General features: G+C 43.1%; 1 protein-coding gene across 5 annotated transcripts in view; it reads right to left on the bottom strand.

Moving 5' to 3' along the window:
• Positions 1–870: 870 nt before the first annotated feature.
• Positions 871–19,144, bottom strand: part of TC2N (tandem C2 domains, nuclear) — a 34,955-nt gene continuing 16,681 nt past the window's right edge. For all 5 annotated transcript variants that reach the window (XM_053376844.1, XM_053376860.1, XM_053376834.1 and 2 more), the window contains exons 4-13: positions 17,869–18,045; positions 16,890–16,981; positions 15,709–15,784; positions 12,417–12,517; positions 11,144–11,260; positions 8,923–9,114; positions 6,966–7,080; positions 6,061–6,260; positions 1,407–2,182; positions 871–1,032 (exon numbers count right to left, since the gene is read on the bottom strand). In XM_053376844.1, coding sequence (XP_053232819.1) covers positions 2,072–2,182; positions 6,061–6,260; positions 6,966–7,080; positions 8,923–9,114; positions 11,144–11,260; positions 12,417–12,517; positions 15,709–15,784; positions 16,890–16,981; positions 17,869–18,045 — 1,181 coding nt within the window. In that variant the 3' untranslated portion in view covers positions 871–1,032; positions 1,407–2,071. The remainder of the gene's footprint in view (positions 1,033–1,406; positions 2,183–6,060; positions 6,261–6,965; positions 7,081–8,922; positions 9,115–11,143; positions 11,261–12,416; positions 12,518–15,708; positions 15,785–16,889; positions 16,982–17,868; positions 18,046–19,144) is intronic.

Genomic DNA, 19,144 nt, shown 5'->3' with positions numbered 1-19,144 from the left:
TTTTCTAACAATATAATCACCAAACCAAATTCCCCTCCATTCTCTCAAACGGAATGTGCCCAGACCTTCATGTAGGAACAGCTTCCAATTGAGCCACAGCCTTTCCTACACTAGTTATGATGTGCCTTGGCAGTCTGTCACCTGGTTTATTTCTAGCTTAGAAGAAACATGTTTGTCAATGCAATTGTCTAATCACAGCTTTTTTCCTTCCAGTACAGGCAATGTTGTCTCTTGTAAAAATATCCCTCTGTTTTATCACTGTTCTGTTTGTTTAAACCCACAATAATCTACCATTTATGGTTCATTCACCATTGACCTTTCAGGTATATCGTCCCAGACATAATTTTCAAACCAGACAAAGAACTGAGATTACCAGCTTTAATTACTTAAATACTTATAAAATTATAAACTGTTTAGCCATGATTGATATGAGCTAGATGGGAACCATCAACTTAGGACAAACTAGACATGCACTCTCGGCAGTTCATGCACTCTAGACATGTTCACGGCAGTTCTGCAGTCTTTTACCATAGTGCTCTAAGAAGTTAGATGGTACAGGATTTACAACTGGAAACCTTAGCTATTGACCCAGTTAAGCATGTTCATACATCAGGGATGGCTGACGTGTTACCTTCCAGATGTTGGTGAGCTACAGCTCCAGTATTCATTGGCCATGCCGGCTGGGACAACATCTAGAGACCTAAATAAAGGTTCTCCATCCTAGCCATAGTGTCTTCATATTCAACTTATTGTATCCATATTACAATTAACTATTCACATCTGCCTGCTAAAATTACATATGATAGCACTTTAAAGGGTTGAACATTTGACGAGCATTTTTGCCAGTAAACATTTCACCATTTCACAATGCAGCGCCACAAGCCAGCATTTATTAAATGCACAATCTTCCTCCTAGGTTAGAATACTTTCATTCTTCACAGGAGCAAAGACTTTCATTTGCTGTTACTCCATCTCTTGGCTCACAACAGTGAGTTAAGTCTTAGGCCCCCAAATAGGAGCAAGTACTATAACCTGGTGGGGGATGCGAGTGGCGCTGTGGGTTAAACCACAGAGCCTAGGACTTGCCAATCAGAAGGTCGGCGGTTTGAATCCCCACGACGGGGTGAGCTCCCGTTGCTCGGTCCCTGCTCCTGCCAACCTAGCAGTTCGAAAGCATGTCAAAGTGCAAGTAGGTAAATAGGTACTGCTCTGGCGGGAAGGTAAACGGTGTTTCCGTGCGCTGCTCTGGTTCGTCAGAAGCAGCTTAGTCATGCTGGCCACATGACCCGGAAGCTGTACGCCGGCTTCCTCGGCCAATAAAGCGAGATGAGTGCTGCAACCCCAGAGTTGGTCACAACTGGACCTAATGGTCAGGGGTCTCTTTACCTTTACCTTTTTACTATGACCTGGCACTTTGAAGAAGCACTGAAAGCCTCTCTGCATGCAGCAAGAGTTGTCTTGAAATGCCCAGCCCTCCCTCACGTTAAAGCCCAATGCTCATGACAAGCAAGCATTCTTCAAAATTACTTTAAAAAGTTTATTCCAAGATTCTGAACAGTAAAATACTAATCTGCCCCCTGCTGCCTGTCTTAGATCTCTTGCTCAACACGAAGGGGTGACTGCTGAGAGATGTCTGCAATAATTATTAAGCGGTGCCCTCATAACAGTTTTAGAAAGAAAACAGTAACTGAGGCAGGGTTTTCAATGGAGCAAAGGAAAATGTCTTCAAAGTCATTTTGGAGTTAGATCTTTAAGTTAGAAGAAAAGCTAACATAAACATAAATATACGAAAGTTCTTTTAATCCTTATCAAAAGGATCAGTAGTTGGGCCCTTAACTTCGCAAGATGACCTCTGTATTCCATGGATATTGTGAAGATTCTTCACTTTGTGTCTTTTTTTCAGCACTACAGCGCCTTCTCTTGCTTTCCTCTCCAGAGGTGACCTTACACACCAGTCAACGCAGGTATTTATTTTCCTTCTGTCTTAGTGGATGATTGTTTATTTTAAGTAAGTGCAGAAGCCTCTTGGCTCAAGTCCCAATGAATTCCCAAAGTACTGCCCACACCAGCGTCATGCTGGATTGACGTTATGCCACTTAACGACAACCTTCTCTGGATTGGCAATCGTGTCTCTCCACTGAGCGGAAGCTTCAGGACTGTTGCTGTCACTGCTCAGCCAGACCTGCAGAGGAAGAGAAATCACAGGGGTCATTACAAAGGTCACACCAAAAAGCCATCTTTGACATTTATCTTGTTGGTCACCATACCAACAAAAAACTGTACATAAATACAGAGCGTGAGAAAAGAAAAAGCTAAAACACACGGGAAACAGTCTATACATGTTTGTTTGTTTGTTTTAAATCTGGATCATTGCTGTGGGTTGTAGTAAGTTGTCCATTTTATCTGATCGTTTAAAATACTTTCATGCAAATCCCCAAGGTGGCTTACAACAGCAGATACACAATGTAAGAAAACAATACATTAAAACAAGGTAGGTATAAACACATCACAATAAAGAAACAGACTGAAATGCAAACAACCATTGTAGCCAGATAATCTCTCAAGGCTTGGTATGTTTCCATGGATGTTATCTGATTTTATATTTCTATGGTATTTTGTGTGTGGGGGGGGGTGTTCAAAGGATTACTATAATGGCCTGTTGCTGCTCTTGTTGTTTTTAAATAATATTGCTCCATTGCAGAAGAAATTCACTGCTATCAATTGTGGCTTCCCAACTTAAAATGACTTTAAAAGGAAGCCTAGACAAATTCATGGAATATAAAGCTACTAGTTGCATGCTACTTCCAAGGTCTGAGGCAACATGACCCAATAGCTGTGGAACAACAGTGGGAGAGTGCTATTGCCTTTGTGCTTATAGGGTTATCATCATAGGCACCTAGATGGCCACTATTGTGTAGGATGGTGTAGACTAGATAGTCCTTTGATCCAGGAAGGCTTTTATGTTCTTAGGAGTATAGAACAAACAAAAAGCTAACCTCCAGCCCAGCTTTTATGGGCTTTAACCTTCGCTCTGCTTAGACACTCCCTCCGCGGAAGTTGAGGCTTTCAGCTTCCCTGCCTAACAGCTGATGTGCAACAGCTGCCGCTGCCTTCCCCCACATGGCCTCCAGCCTCTTTAATTCTATGTGTGGATATTTTTGGATACAGTATTTTTTTGTATGGGTTGAAGAGAGAGCAGCAGAGAGAGAGCGTTTAAAGGGTGCTCCCCACTTTATACGATTTCACTTATGCACACGGGGGCTCAGAACATAACCCTTGTGTAAGTTGGGGGACGCCTGTGCTTTGGACACATACACATCTCTGAAGCACATGTCTGCAACACAACATGTTATTAAAGCTGGCCAACTGTGCTTTCTGGGTTGTTGAAGGAGGTGAGAGGTAGGGGAGATTGCAAAATGAGATTTTACCGTACTTGGAAGTGTCCATGATTTATGCATCTCATGCAAGACTGTTAAGATTAAATGTCAATTAGTTTCAATATTTCACATGAGAGAGCTGCAGTTCACGTTTTATTAGCTAGTTTGGTGAAGGACAATCCTATCTACTCACAGGGAGCAGCTTCCCTTACACTGGGAGGCTTACTCTATTATACAATCAGGAAGCAACCCTTTAAAAACACAGTTTTGCCCTACTCAGCTGGTGGAGGAATTGTGAGCTGACGTTTCCTCCTCAATAGGAGTAATGCAAACAGATAACCAGCTCCTTGTACATCAATGGCCCTCCACTAGTAAATGTGTGACTTGTTTCATTTCAGAAAGCTTATGTTAGGAGTCTGTTGGGCTCTTTGCTCTTGTTCACATCAATTGGGCACCTCTGCCAGGCCACTAGTATGAAATGTACGGTCCAGGGGCTTTATCAGGTCCTGAGGGGGGTCCCCAGGCAGCCACGGGGTATGCCCCTTCCACACTCTACATATTCAGGGCTAGAATCTGCTGTCTTTGTAGGACAAAAGGGCTAAGTCACCAGTGTCTTCTACTACATGCCAAAGCGGGAGTTCATCCTTGTCCCCTCCTGAGGAGCAGCACAAGAGTCGAGCGGTGCAAGTGAACGTTAGAGGGACAAGGGGAAGGGCACAGCAGTGGAATGTACAGAATCTGCAGCTTGCGTGGCCACGGCCCCCACTTCCCCGACTCAGGGGAGAAAAACACGTCAAGGCACATGCTTTTGGATCAAATAAGGCCACAGCTTCATTGCCAACTTTCCCACATTCATCATGCTAGCTAGAGGAAATCCATTACTTGTGAGGAACAATTACAGTGGTACCTCGGGTTCCATACACTTCAGGTTCCATACACTTCAGGTTACAGACTCCGCTAACCCAGAAATAGTACCTTGGGTCAAGAACTTTGCTTCAGGATGAGAACAGAAATTGCGTAGCGGCAGCGCGGTGGCCCCATTAGCTAAAGAGGTGCTTCAGGTTAAGAACAGTTTCAGGTTAAGAACGGACCTCTGGAACGAATTAAGTACTTAACCCGAGGTACCACTGTAATGCAGAATTAAAGGTGTTACCTGCACTGGATACGGTAGAGGTTTCAGGGGCGGATTAGGCTTTTTCTATAAAAGATCCATATTGTGCTAATATAGTGAAAGGAAATTCCTCTCTCCATCAGCCACTCTGGGGAGGACCTTGGCAGGGGCAGCCTTTGGTTATCTTTCGTAATATGGCACCCTGTAATAGGGTATATGCATAGGCATTGGGTATAACCTGAACAAACAGCTAGCTTGATGGTTTTTTTGTGGGGAAATGATGCATGTGGATTCTGGGAGCCACTGGTTGGGAAACCTATTATTATTATTATTATTATTATTATTATTATTATTATTATTATTTCATTTCTGTATCACTTTATATTTTTAAGGGAAAAAATCTCAGAACCATTTACAGTGGTACCTCAGGTTAAGTACTTAATTCGTTCCAGAGGTCCGTATTTAACCTGAAACTGTTCTTAACCTGAAGCACCACTTTAGCTAATGGGGCCTCCTGCTGCTGCCGCGCTGCCGGAGCACGATTTATGTTCTCATCCTGAAGCAAAGTTCTTAACCTGAGGTAATATTTCTGGGTTAGCAGAGACTGTAACCTGAAGCGTATGTAACCTGAAGCGTATGTAACCCGAGGTACCACTGTACAGCACATTAAAACATCACATAAAACAGTCCAGAATAAAACATTACTGAAGAAAGTAAAATATAAAGTATACATTCAAGGCAACATAATTAACAGGAAACTAAATTATCTTAAAAGATTTCAAAATAAAACATTACAATGGAGGTCAACTGCAGAATGCACATTTACCATAGCAAAGTTAATAAAAAAAAATATTAAAAATAAATAAAATATTAAAAATATTTTAAACGGTTCAAAATAAAACATTATTAAAGGAAAGCAGAGATAAAATGCATATTTAAAACAGCATAATTAACAAGAGAATAATTAATTAATAAACAACAACAATTTGTTTGCACCCCACCCATCTGACTGGGTTGCCCAACATATATAAAAACATAATATATATATAAAACATATATAAAAACATAATGGACTGCCTTCAGGTGTCTTCTATGCTTATAGAACATATCTGCAGCTGTTGCTGCCAATCCTGCCAATGGTGGTCCATGGCAGGCGGTGGCTGAGGGTCCATGACTTGGGTATGTACTAAGATACTGACAATATGGTCTCTGGCCTCCTCAGCTTCTGCAGCTGGAGTCAGTCAGGGCCCTGCACCCTCTGGCCAAGTGGGAAAAGGCCTGCAAGGCAAGGAGCAGGTCCCCCTGGACTCAAAGCCAAAGACCATTCCATTTGGATTTTGAGTTTAGGATCCCAGAGCTAGGCTCAAGTTGAGCTAACTAACTAGCACTCCACAGGAAGAAGCTTGAAGCTGAAATTCACAAGATTTGATAAGCAGAAGGCATTTTTTGGTCTTTAAAAAGCATAGCGCCAAAGCAGAGATGTGACCTAACCAACGTCTAAAACTCCACACTCATGTTAATTTCCAGCTTAATATTGTGTGTGTGTGTGTGCGCGCGCGCAAATATACCAACCTGTCCCAGAAGGTGTTTTCTTCTCACTGAGCTCCTGCTGTATAGTCTGACGAGAAAGTTTATCCCATGTTCATTGTTGCTCACTGGAAAAATCATAGTTTCTCCCCACTTCACTCGACCATTTGTGGATTTCAGTAGCCGGGTCTTTTTCTTATCAACCAGCCCTTCAGTGCTAAGCATGGCAGCCTTTACAAAATAATCTAGCAGGGAAGAAAATGGTAGTAAGAGATGGCAGGCAGGCAAAATAAAATTAATAATAATAATAATGATGATGATGATAATAATGATAACGATAATAATAACGATAATAATAATAATAATAATAATAATATCATCATCATCACTGGAATAGGGACTAAAATATTCTTCACAGTCACAGTTTTCTAAAGGAGGGACTTCCCCTTATCCTCAGCAGTCCTGCCTGCCTGTTTTCTCCCATAGAACTGAATTGGTGCAACTAAAATTTGGGACTTCTTTAAACCTTTAGCATTTGATCAGACTTGCACCAGAGAGTGTAGCAGAACCTATGAATTAGATTATTTATAATAAAAGAGCAAGAGAGGGGTTGCAAGAATAGTATAGTTGCTTCCCTTATTACTCATATTTTCATACACAGGGCAGAGCACCTCTCCATACATATCAGAGTACTGTATAAATACTACTCTTATATTACAGAATTAACAAAACAAACATGTTGCTTGCTTTGCATACCAAACACAGACAGTAGAATATCTACTGGAACAGATATATATATAACGGAAGTAAAATTTAGCTAGCACTCCACCGGTGACTTTATGTCAAATACTGACAATGGCTGATCTATATACTATTGGCAATCAAACTGCTTGTCAACGCTACCACAAAGTATTCTAGAAAAGGACATACAAAATCATTGCAATACTTACTTGAAGACAGTGGTGTGGTGGAGCTTGGGAGGTTCTGGGCTTCAAAAATTTGCAACTGGATCCTACTGTTTACTGCTTGAAAACAGGTGCCTATTTTCATTTCTGCAGGGGACACCTGGACGGAAAATAAGAATGCAAAGACATGTTCCATTTAACTCTGAGCCAAGTTGTACACCTCTGAAAAGGTCTATATTATAAGTGAAGAGATCGGATGTTATGAATTACTTTCTGTTATGACACGCATGAGGAATGCCAGCTTACTTGGGAGTGTTGGACCGATAGGCTCGTGCACATTCTGGGTTGAAATGTTGCAACCCTGCCCAAATGTGTTAGAATTTCTAAGCCAGAATCCAAATAGCCACATAAACTCATGGAAAGAAGCTTGCACCAGCTCTGTGGAATCTATTTTCTTTAGACAGCAGGATTCCCACCTCCACTCCCGCTGGCTGTTGTTAGAAGAAAAGCAATCCCACCGGACTCACAAAATTAATTTCATGGTTCTTTGGAACCTGTCCCACCAAAGCTTAATACGTGAGGCCACAATATGACTCATTTGTGTAAAACTCTACAGTAGCAAGGCTCCATAATTAAAATCCACCCACCACCTGGTAGATTGAATACATCTGTCTATCTAATCCCTATTTTTTCTGTGTCATAAACATGCCCAAGTACAGTTAAAAAAAAAGTTTACTGCCTCTGTCAATCGCAGCTGTAACAGTTTCAGATTCAGCATACGCCATAAATTAGCCAAAGAGTCACAATGTTTTCCTCAGAACTCTTAGCAACCAGTTGTTGTTGGCTACAGATTATGGAGGTTTTCTCCCTAAATCAAGTTTTGCTTCAGAGCACACAATCTCAAGGAGGAAAGGAAGAGCTGATTACCAGGACAGAGAACTACTAAGAACCAAAATCCATTTAAAAATCATTATTTCATGAACAATTAAATGTTTTCAGAACACCTGATTGTTACCCATCAGCCAAAGAGCAGTTGTATTTCAAGGTTGTGATATTCTATGACATTCATAGATTTTTCAGAATAGAATATAAATTAATTTTACTGAATTGTGCTTAGGTGTATTGCATGAGATGCAACAGCTGTATACTATAGGGAACCAATAATTTAGTGTTCATCCACGCATCCCCAACTGCTTTCCCCTGGGGAAATCCCACTGTTTATTGCTGAATCAGAGAAAACATCAACTGTGTTTTCTCCAGATTTATGTTTGTTCTGAGTTAGTGCTAAATATTTTTTTTCCTGCAGGAAAGCAGCAGGGCAAAGGCAAAACTGCCCAGACTCATGGTTAGAAGTGAGGTTACTGGGAACGAGGCAGAGGGCCTTCTTGGTAGTGGCACCTGCCCTGTGGAACACCCTCCCATCAGATGTCAAAGAAATAAACAACTACCTGACTTTTAGAAGACATCTGAAGACAGTTTTATTGTGTTTTTAATATTCTGTTGGGAGCCACCCAGAGTGGCTGGGGAGGCCCGGCCAGATGGACAGGGTATAAGTAATAATTATTATTATTATTATTATTATTATTATTATTATTATTATTATTATTATTAACAACAACAACACAGGACAAGCAGAAGTGTGGACAAGCCCTTAGTTTTCTTACATTCCAAGTTATCTAGGATTACCCATCTTGCATCAAGGAAGGGCAGAGTCTTTTTCTGTGATCCAACCTCAGAATGCAGAGCCTATTATTAAAGTGCAGTTAACATAGCCAGGGGGTTCTTCATTCAGGTTATCATGTTGATAGTTATCAAGGAATAACTTAGTAGAAGGCACAAGAAATAAACAGCAATTTGTTTGTTGTATTTTCAGGATCAATGCAGTTGCTTTTATAATGATGATGAAGAATCAGTTTCAGAATCCCTAGTCAGTACTCAGATGTGCCCTAAGCAATGTTCATTCCAGATGACTTCCAAGGCTCCTTAGAACACAGTAACTTACTGAAGCTTTGGAAGGAGGTGCTACTGCCAGCCAGTTGTCCGTTTCTTGTGAGCTGAGCTCTCGTAGAGGCAAAACACATTCCCCGATAGTTTTCTTCCTAGGAATCTGAGCTTGTACTTTGAAGACAAGCCTCGCAGTCTGCAGAAGTTGCAGTTTGATGGCAAACACAAATGTTTCCATGAATTCAATTTCCTACAAGGAAAGGATAATAATTACATAATGGAGCAATCAAAACGGTGAACCTAATCCTAACAGCAAACACACCAGCAGCATTATATAGCTTTATTAAAGCCAATGGCAGTTTAGGAATAAACAGTAGGAGGTTTCCAGTTGATTGTAACACCTAGATTCTCATCTCTGGTGCTATTTGTACATTAGCAGTCATCCAAAAGCAGTGGGGAAGCACCCTCCTAAAAATAGCAGGACCAAAGGCATGTGAATTAAGGAGACGCAATCCATAAGCATCCATAAAAGCAGCAGGTTGCAGAAATTAATAAATATTCTTATGAACAGAACAAAAAAGAGGGAACCTGTCAGATCTCCACTGGAGGGGCATTGTACAGTTATGGTAACACCATCAAAAAGGCCTGCTTCTTGCACCCACTTGTGTTGCATAATCCCATGTAGCAACATGATAGGAAGCAGGAGTTCAGATGTCAATCTTCAAGCTTGGGCTGGTCCTATAGAACTGCCTGGATAATGGATAATGCTACATCTGCTGTGATGAACTCATGGGGTGGAAAGGTCCCCAGAGAACAAAGCCTGATGCTTTTTTGAATGCCATTGTTTACACGTGGAGAACTGAAGGGAAAAGAGTATGGACATAAGGCTCATGCCAGGACTGATCAAGCAGCTATTAACAGTTCTGAGAAGGTCTCAAGACTTCACAGGAAGCCTCTGAAAACGAAGCCCAAAACAAAAACCTAAATGCACACAACTGTGTAACTTCCCCCAGATTCTGACTGTGACAGATAGATGTAATTGAAGTGACAGGTGTTGACGCTTGTCCCTGGCTTAAGCTCAAGCAAAACAAAAAGATCACAGCAACATGCTGCATGGTATGCTTTAATGCACAAGGGGAGGGACCCTAGAAAAACAGAACTCTGGAAAAACATAGGGTTGCCAATTTTTTTCCTGGCAGGGCTTCTGTGCCTTTAACAGCTGCATAACAGGCTGAAATCAGTAGGCAAAACTTACTCTGCCATAGGGATTCAGAGATGGAAGGAGGTTTAAATTTTTTAATGCAGCTGTTAGAGGCATAGAGACTCTACCAGTAAGAGTTTGTAATCCTCCCAAAATCACATTGCTGCCCAAGTTATCCACATGACGGCAAATGCCATAAGCAATGAGGCACACAGACCGTTCTACTGCACTGAATGGACAGCAAAGTTGTTACATTGGTGGGATGGTTCAGCAATGGGCCTTTATTTTGCCTCTTAAGTTGTGCAATATCTTTAGAGTCACCAACACTCATATTTAAAAGTAGCCTCCTTTAAGGTAAGCTCAGCCCTATGCACCAGCAAACACTCATTTTCTCATGTTAAATTGCAGCACATGGCTCTCAAATCGGTGTAATTGAATTCTAGTCATGCTACGCTCTTAAAAGACTCTAACTCCTGCTCCTGCAGACCTCTCTTTAGGTCAGATAACGTTATAAGATCAGTGAAGAGTCTATGTGTGCCTTTTAATGTCAGGCTTGGTCCAGACTCTATCTGCCACTGTGAACAAGGGAAGCAGTAAGGGGCACCACCCATCCTATCCAGAGCAACTGGTGAGGAATCAAAGGTATCGACTCTAATTACTGCTTTTGAACTAGAATAGAGCCATATTACCAGGTGCAAAATCCCTTCTCCAATTTGCAGCTTTTCTAACACAGAGAGAGCATGAAACTTAAAACTATCGAAAGCGCTGAGAATGCCCAGAGAGAGGACAACAGGGGTCCCCAAGTGCTTGCAGAAATTTACAAGGTTTAGTAGCCACTGAATAGTTCCTTACATGACACCTTGGCATAAAGCTGGCTTGGTCTCTATGGATATAATTAAGTGATAAAACAATTTAGCCTCTGCACAAGACCAGCAGACAGGATTCCTTCATCTTGATTGTCTATGGCTATTGGCCTGTAAGATTCAGTGGGGGATCTCTAGCAGTTTTTGAAATCAGTGATTCACATACGGGGATGCGGGGGGGGGGGAATCAAGATTTTTTTTTAAGTGTCACTTACACTGGAAGCTTCCTTTGGTGAGCATCTGAATTGCACTGGCTTGGGCAGTGTAATAGTTCCTTTGATGGAAATGTGCGGGTTTTCTCCAAGGCTAGATGACCAGCTCAGATCTTTGCACTGCAATTTTGAAAATAGAAAACGGCTTTTATCCTACCGGCAACCAAACTGCTTGTCTGTTTTATTTGCTTGCTTTAACGTTCCTGTCTTATTTGTAGATACTGGTATTTTCAACCCTCTCCCTATAAGAATGTGGTTTTCCAACCTCATAGAATCTCAGGCAAACTTTTGCAGATTTAGAGAGCACTAGCTGGGGGGGGGGGGGTGGCGGCAGAGAAACCATTTCGCAATGGGTCTCCCTCCAAGATGCTTGTTAGCATGCAAGCCTCACCCCAACACCGAGCTGCTCAACATTAGATTAACAGATTGCCACAACATAAAAATCACCACAGAATATTTGTTAGCTTAAACCAGCAGGAAACCCCCTCCCTCCAAACAACATTTCCTCTCCAAATAACACACATGGTATCGTCGAGACGAAGCTTTGTATGCACATGCGCCCAGGTCCAGATGCTCACATCTCCTGTTACAAGAATATCACAGAGGAGGTGCTAGTCATAGTAGACATTTGTGAGCTAGAAGGACCAATGATTGACTTGGAATAAGGCAATTCCATTTCTTATCATCTACAGTAATTATTAAGTTTGCAGATGATACTACCATAATGGGCCTAATTGCAGGCGGAGATGAAACAGCGTGCAGGGAGGAGGTTCAAAAAGTATCTACATGGTGCTTAGAGAATAACTTGCACCTAAATATTAGTAAGACAAAGGAGATGGTGTTGGACTTCCGGAGGAAGAGAGGGGAACCTGCCCCGTTGTATATCGGTGGGGGGGGGCTGTGTGGAGAGAGTCTCCTCCTTTAAATTCCTGGGAGTTTACCTTAGTGAGGACCTCACTTGGAAAATCAACATAACTCAGGTGGTCAGAAAGGCCCAACACAGACTCCATTTCCTCAGGGTCTTGCGAAAGAATAATGGTAAGCAACAACTGATGAACTCCTTTTACCGGTCCCCAATAGAAAGTGTCTTTTCATATTGCATCACAGTGTGGTATGCTGGCCTGACAGCCATGGACAGAAAGAAGAGAAGGGCCAACGGATCTGTGTGTGCTTTAGAGAAGTAGGATGGAGGTGCACAAGCTAAACTCCTGCCCAACATCACCAGTGTAAGACTAACTGTGAACTCAGTTCTCGAGGTCTTCCTAGGCACACTTACTTTCAAGATTGTGATCCAGATTTGTTCAACGTGAGGAACGTAGCACACCTTCACATTAAGCCTGCCAAATTCTCGCTCATCACCTGATAACGTAATGGTATCTGTGGATAAAGCCAAGAACTCATTTAGGACTTGTTCTCAAAGACTGCAAAGCACTGTTCAAATTGGTGAACCAGGATTATCAGCAATGTTATCGTTGTAAAAGAGCAGCCTCGCTATTTATTTCCATTTATAATTCATCACGCTCCCGTTATCGTCAGGATTCATGGATGTATGACCCACGGGGAAATATAGCAGTTGTGCATTGAAGTGCTGCAAATGTTTCTACTGCTGTTTCAACTATTTGTAAGTTAATCCCAAGTAAAAATGCATTGTCGGAGGCTTCTTGAAATTACATTAACAAATTATATAAGGTTGCAACTTTTTCCTCTTTGAAGGCTCTGTAGCGCTTAACATCTACACTAATAGGACAAAACAGGTGAACCTTTTCAGTGTTGTATATCCACTCCCATAAAAGTTTTGCCAAAAGGCACAGAACCTTTGCCTGAAAATAGCAGCTATAACTTGGTAATGTTGTACATTAATAATAATAATAATAATAATAAATTTTATTTATATCCCGCCCTCCCCAGCCGAAGCTGGGCTCAGGGCGGCTAACAACAATCAAAATAATCCAACATTCTAAAAACATTCATTATAAAATTAATTAAAATCAAATTGATGGCAACCATTAAGCAAAATTCTATGCAGATTGCCAGAGGAGGGGGTCAGGCTGCGCCCTGACCAAAGCCCTGGTGGAACAGCTCTGTCTTGCAGGCCCTGCGGAAAGATGTCAGGTCCCGCAGGGCCCTAGTCTCTTGTGACAGAGCGTTCCACCAGATTGGAGCCGCGGCCGAGAAAGCCCTGGCTCTAGTTTAGGCCAGCCTAACCTCTCTGTGGCCTGGGATCTTCAGGATGTTTTTATTTGCAGACCGTAAATTTCTCTGTGGGACATACCAGGAGAGGCGGTCCCGTAGGCACGAGGGTCCTAGGCCGTATAGGGCTTTAAAGGTTAAAACCAGCACCTTAAACCTGATCCTGTACTCCACCGGGAGCCAGTGCAGCTGGTATAGTACCGGATGAATATGATCTCGCAGCGAAGACCCCATAAGGAGTCTCGCCGCGGCATTCTGCACCCGCTGGAGTTTCTGGGTCAGTCTCAAGGGCAGCCCCACATAGAGCGAGTTACAATAATCCAGTCTGGAGGTGACCGTCGCATGGATCACAGTGGTTAGGTCAGGGCAAGAGAGATAAGGAGCCAACTGTTTAGCTTGGCGGAGATGAAAAAATGCCGCCTTTGTTATAGCTGTAATCTGCGCCTCCTTAGAGAGGGAGGTATCGAAGATTACACCCAAACTCTTAACGGACGATGCTGGCACTAATTGCACCCCCACAAGAGATGGGAGTTGCCCCCTCAATCCCATATCGCTCCGTCCCAGCCAGAGGACCTCTCTCTTCGAAGGATTTAACTTTAACCGGCTCCCATGTAACCATCCAGCCACAGCTTCCAGACATCTGGTCAGTGTGTCTGGGGCCGAGTCAGGATGGCCATCCATCAACAGATAGAGTTGGGTGTCATCGGCATACTGATGGCAACCCAGCCCAAAACTCCGGACAAGCTGGGGGAGGGGGCACATAAAGATGTTAAAAAGCATCGGGGAGAGAATCGTACCCTGAGGCACTCCACACACCAAGGAGTGGCGCGATGACAATTCCCCCCCAAGCGCCACCCTCTGTCCCCGACCAGAGAGAAACAAGCGCAGCCATTGGAGGACTGTGCCCTGGATCCCCACGTCGGCAAGGCGGTCTAGGAGTTCGTGATCGACCATGTCGAAGGCTGCTGACAGGTCTAGAAGAATCAGCAGCCCCGACCCGCCTCGATCCAGCTGCCTGCGGAGATCATCTGTTAGGGCGACCAGAGCCGTCTCAGTCTCATGACCAGCGCGGAAGCCGGACTGGAATGGATCGAGAGCCGATGTTTCATCCAGAAACCTACCAAGCTGTTCAGCAACGGCTCTCTCAATCACCTTACCCAGGAATGGAAGATTCGAAACCGGGCGGTAATTGGATAGATCTAAGGGATCTAATGATGTTTTCTTTAAGAGCGGACACACCACTGCCTCCTTCAGTTCCCCTGGGAATATCCTGGTGCCAAGGGACAAATTGATGATATCCCCCAGGGGGGCCCGCACCTCGTCTGGACACGCTCTAATCAGCCATGACGGGCACGGGTCAAGAGGACAGGTGGTGGGCTTTCCAGCTCGGAGGAGTCTGTCTACATCGGCTGGGGATATCCGGTCAAAGTGGTCCAATACTGGACCCGAGGACAGTCGAGGGGCCTCCAGTTCCTTTATTGTATCCAAATTGGCAGGGAGGTCATGGCGGAGCAACAGGACCTTCTCCGCAAAAAAGCTCGCAAATGCCTCACAGCTGTGTGTCAAATTGTTATTTAAATTTGGCTGTCCTTCAAGGGACGTTAAAGACCTAATTATACTAAATAATTGCGCCGGGCGAGAGCTAGCGGAGGCAATGGAGGCCGAGAAGTAGGACTTCTTAGCAGCCTTCACTGCCATCTCGTAGGTTTTCATAAAAACCCTATAAGATGTTCTTGAGGCTCCGTCACGGGCACCCCGCCATACTCGCTCTAGCCGTCTGAGGTCCCGCTTCATTTTCCGAAGCTCCTCGGTAAACCAGGGAGCCCGGTTTCTGCGGGGTCGCAGAGGGCGCTTCGGTGCGATCTCATCGATGGCTGCTAGGAGCTGGATATTCCAGCCCTCAACAAGCTCAGTCAATGAGTCGCCAGGGGGAGCAAGGTCCCGCAAGGCCTGACGGAATCTATCAGGGTCCATCAGCCTCTGCGGGCGAGCCCAAATTGGCTCGCCACCTAAGCAGGGTGGGGGTGGAAAGTCAATCTGCAAGTTTCAGTCAGAGAGGCACAACCTTAGTCGTTCCTGAAAGATCTGTTAAAAACGTAATATATAAACTATAATGGCTCGTGTGTTTGACACACTTGCGCATGGAAAAGCTCCATGTTCTCAAGCTCATAAGCTTCTCCCCAGAAAGAAGTAACTGGATGATTAACTCTGAGCTTGCATTTTTACAGATCAGACACAGGTGTGTCTTTGGGAAATACTTCCGTAAGCAGCACATGACTTGTATTGGCAGTAACAAAATGTCCATATTCTTGATGTCATGTCTAAACCTCAGATTTACTTTCAGATTTGAAAGAAGATGAACAAACAGTGTTTATTACCTAGACTCCTGTTACTACCATGCGAGTCCTTCCTGGATGAAGTGCTGCTTGGAACACTGGAGACTGAATCGTATCTCTGTCAAAAAACCAAAAATGTACCTGATCAGTCAACGAGAAAACAACAACAACAACAGCCAGGGATACAAGACCACCTATACAAACTCACACAGCTTGTCAATAGCAAATGAAGAAAAGGAGCTACTATGGAAGACACTGGCTCTTCCCTCCAACCTGAAATGCTATTGCAAAGCAATAAAAACTGGAATTTGGCCACAATCTAGCCCACACTGGTGCTTCTTAAATCCCATTGAAGTAAATGGGACTAAAGTAGCAAAACCTACAACTGGAGCGTAGCATACGACAGTATCATGCATATTTATCCAATTTCATATCATCTTGCTGCCACAACTTGGAAGGTGTAACTTGGAAGCTGAGCCACACTGTAAATGCTGTTTAGTCAGAGTTTAAGCCAAAGTTGCTTTATCCCCATGCATTGCAGGGGGTTGGTCTGGATGACCCTTGGGGTTCCTTTTCAATTTTTCAATTCTATGATTCTCCAAATGCATTGACAACAGTTTGTGAGCACCTCTTGAAAGGGCATGTGAAACCCATTGAAGTTTGAGGAGAACATCTCTAGCACCTTCACTAATTTCATGCATCACAAAAGTAGTTACAGATTGGCCTAACAAGAAAAATTCCAGAGGGACTTGCAAATGCATATAAAACAATGAACGCTGGATAGTCCTAAACTCACTCCTGATTTTTTCCTCAATCATATTTTAACTACTACCTGCCACCCAGAAAGTGGTGTGGCCTATATATACTCCATTTAGGCATTCTGGAATTGTTCCTGGTGTACACTACTGTGGGTATTATGACTATAAATGTGTCCTTCTTTCAATGCACATTACAATGATCAGTATAATGTCCAGTTATGCACTGAAATTAGATGCAAAGTGCTTTGCCAATCACTTTCCATACTTTTGCTAACACAGCCACAAATTTTCACAAACAAAATGCATTTGAATCCAGCGAAGCAGGACTCTGAAAAAGGATGAGATAATTTCTAACATAATTGAGTCAGCCATTGCAAGCGCCCAAAGAATAAGGTTAATAATGGAGGAGAAGAAAGCATGCTTCTTGGTGGGTGCAGCTTTTAAGTTATGAAAAGAATTTATTACCTGCATAAATCGGTGGGGTGGACTTGTAAGGTCAAACATAGAGTGACTTAGAGAAGACGAGGCTGGCAATGTGGAGCTCCTTAAGTCACAAACTGAAAAGAAACGGAAGAGAAACCCCTTGTTTAAATCTCAGGAACAACTGGGGCAGAGATTGTATTGTTCAAAACAATTAAATACATAGTAGATTCAAAAGTAAGATCCTAGTATCTCACTCTAAGCATCTGTAGGTAAAAAAACCCAGTCTCATTCAGACAGTTCTGTGTCAGTGACAACTCAGAATAACTTATGATTTTTTATAAGGAAGATATTTTACTGTGCCAGCCCCATTAAAAAGAAGGGAAGCTGCACAACTTTCCTGCAGGAGTTTTCTTCCCAGCTCCCAACAGTTCTCCACTAACTTGTGTCCACACAAAGAATAACTGTGTTGTATACATTGTCTGATTGCTGCCTGGTGACAAGGTACAGGGGACCAGGGCAACTAAACCATTTGCTGTTTGCTAGCAGCTGTGCTGACCTGGGCATTTGTGGGTGGGGAATTCAAAGCAGCTGTGACCAGTTTCAAACACCTGGCCTATTGACTAAATGAACGAGTGCTGCTCAACATTGGAGATTTTCTCTCTGTCTCTCATTGTCTCCCTTTGTTTGTTTCTGAACGTGCAGAGGGTGCAGTACTTGGGCCTGATGGGTGGTAGGGCACTTGGTGTTTATAGCTCAGGGTGAGAACCTGGGCATTTGGAATACTGACAGGTCCATGCAAGGTGAGGGGCAGCTAGGCAGACTTGCCCTAGGCCTCAGAGGAGCGGGCTGCAAGTCCTCAAACACATGAAACAGTGGTGTGCTCCCAAAAACCACTGAGTTCATGGCTGAAAAGGGTCTTTCAGGTACAATGCTGCTGTCCAGGTCACTTATTTATTTCAGTGGCAGATAATGAAGAGGCAGTGGTGGGGTCAAATAGTATTGCCACTAGTTTATTATTTACCTGACCCGTATAGCTTTCTTTTGTTAGATTTTTCTGGGCAGTACTGAGTCGAATCTGGAGAGCGAGAAGGCTGCTGGTACATGTAGAATGGATTATACACCACATCAACAAGAGGTCTTTGCTGGTATGTGTTGGAAACATCTGCTTTCCGGTCGCCAAAATGTGCTATAGCAGAACCTGCAAGGCATGAGTTACATTATTAGGCAAGTCAGCAGTTCACCTAAGTGTTGCGTAACATATCAGCAGGTCAGTCTACAGAGTCAAAAAACAGATGTTTCCTCTTCCTAGGTTGAATGTCTGTGCAAAGGTCAGTAGCTGAGTTGGGAATTCTTGTAAAGTTATAAAAGGTTTTCCCGGACCCAAATACTTTTAATTGAGTATTGATACCAAGGGATATTACATTCATAAAAAGCTGAAAACAAATATAGAGAAGGGAGGTGCATTACTTTGCACGGTTATTGACATTGGCAGAGCATTAAAAATTACTTTGCGTATCCTAGTGCTTTACTTGGAGCTGCTACTAGACACTTATTTTGTGCCAACGGTATGGTATGCTCAGTGTCATGAAGAGCACAGAGAAGAGCTGGTTTGTGTCCAAGAAAAGTGTGCAGTCAAAGTGTTGTTCTAGATACACTGCTGCGACATGAAAAGCATGTACCCATGTAGGTATATCCAACATCACATCAAAGAATGCACATCAGAAGTGCTTCCGCCAGGGCCAATGCTGACAATGCTGCCTGTGCATTGCAAATACACATATGCATCAAGTGCCCTTTAAATGTGATGCTAATCACACCAAATACCTATATGATCTTCACTCAGTATTAGCATCACTAAGTAAACAGAGGCAGCCCAACCCTATGCATGTCTACTCAGAAGCAAATCCCACTGAGCTCAGTGGGTCTTTCTCTCAAGTAAAGGCATATAGGATTGAAGCCAGGGTATGTATACTGAGCAGACAAAGTTGAAAAGAGGAGACAGGTCCTGAACAGCACCAATGACTGGGTGGCAGTTAGGCTTCATTATCCTAATATTCCTATACAACAGGAGCATGCAGCTTTCCTCTGTATGACTGAGCACTTTTAGGTCGATTGCACGATTTCTGTGATGCTCTTTCTTCACTTCTGATATTGCCTAGAGGAATAGGCAGGATCTTGCGTTAAAATCCAAATGAATAAAGAAAAAGAAATGTGACAGCTATCTGCCTCTGGGCTATGAGAAGGCACTGTTGAGTAAAATACTAGCATACAAGCCACCTTTTCCAGAAGGAAGTTTT

The sequence above is a fragment of the Podarcis raffonei genome, chromosome 1 (genome assembly GCF_027172205.1).
Source record: "Podarcis raffonei isolate rPodRaf1 chromosome 1, rPodRaf1.pri, whole genome shotgun sequence".
Lineage (NCBI taxonomy): Eukaryota > Metazoa > Chordata > Lepidosauria > Squamata > Lacertidae > Podarcis > Podarcis raffonei.
The sequence above is the reverse complement of the archived record's forward strand: the minus strand, read 5'-3'. Positions and strand labels throughout refer to the sequence as shown.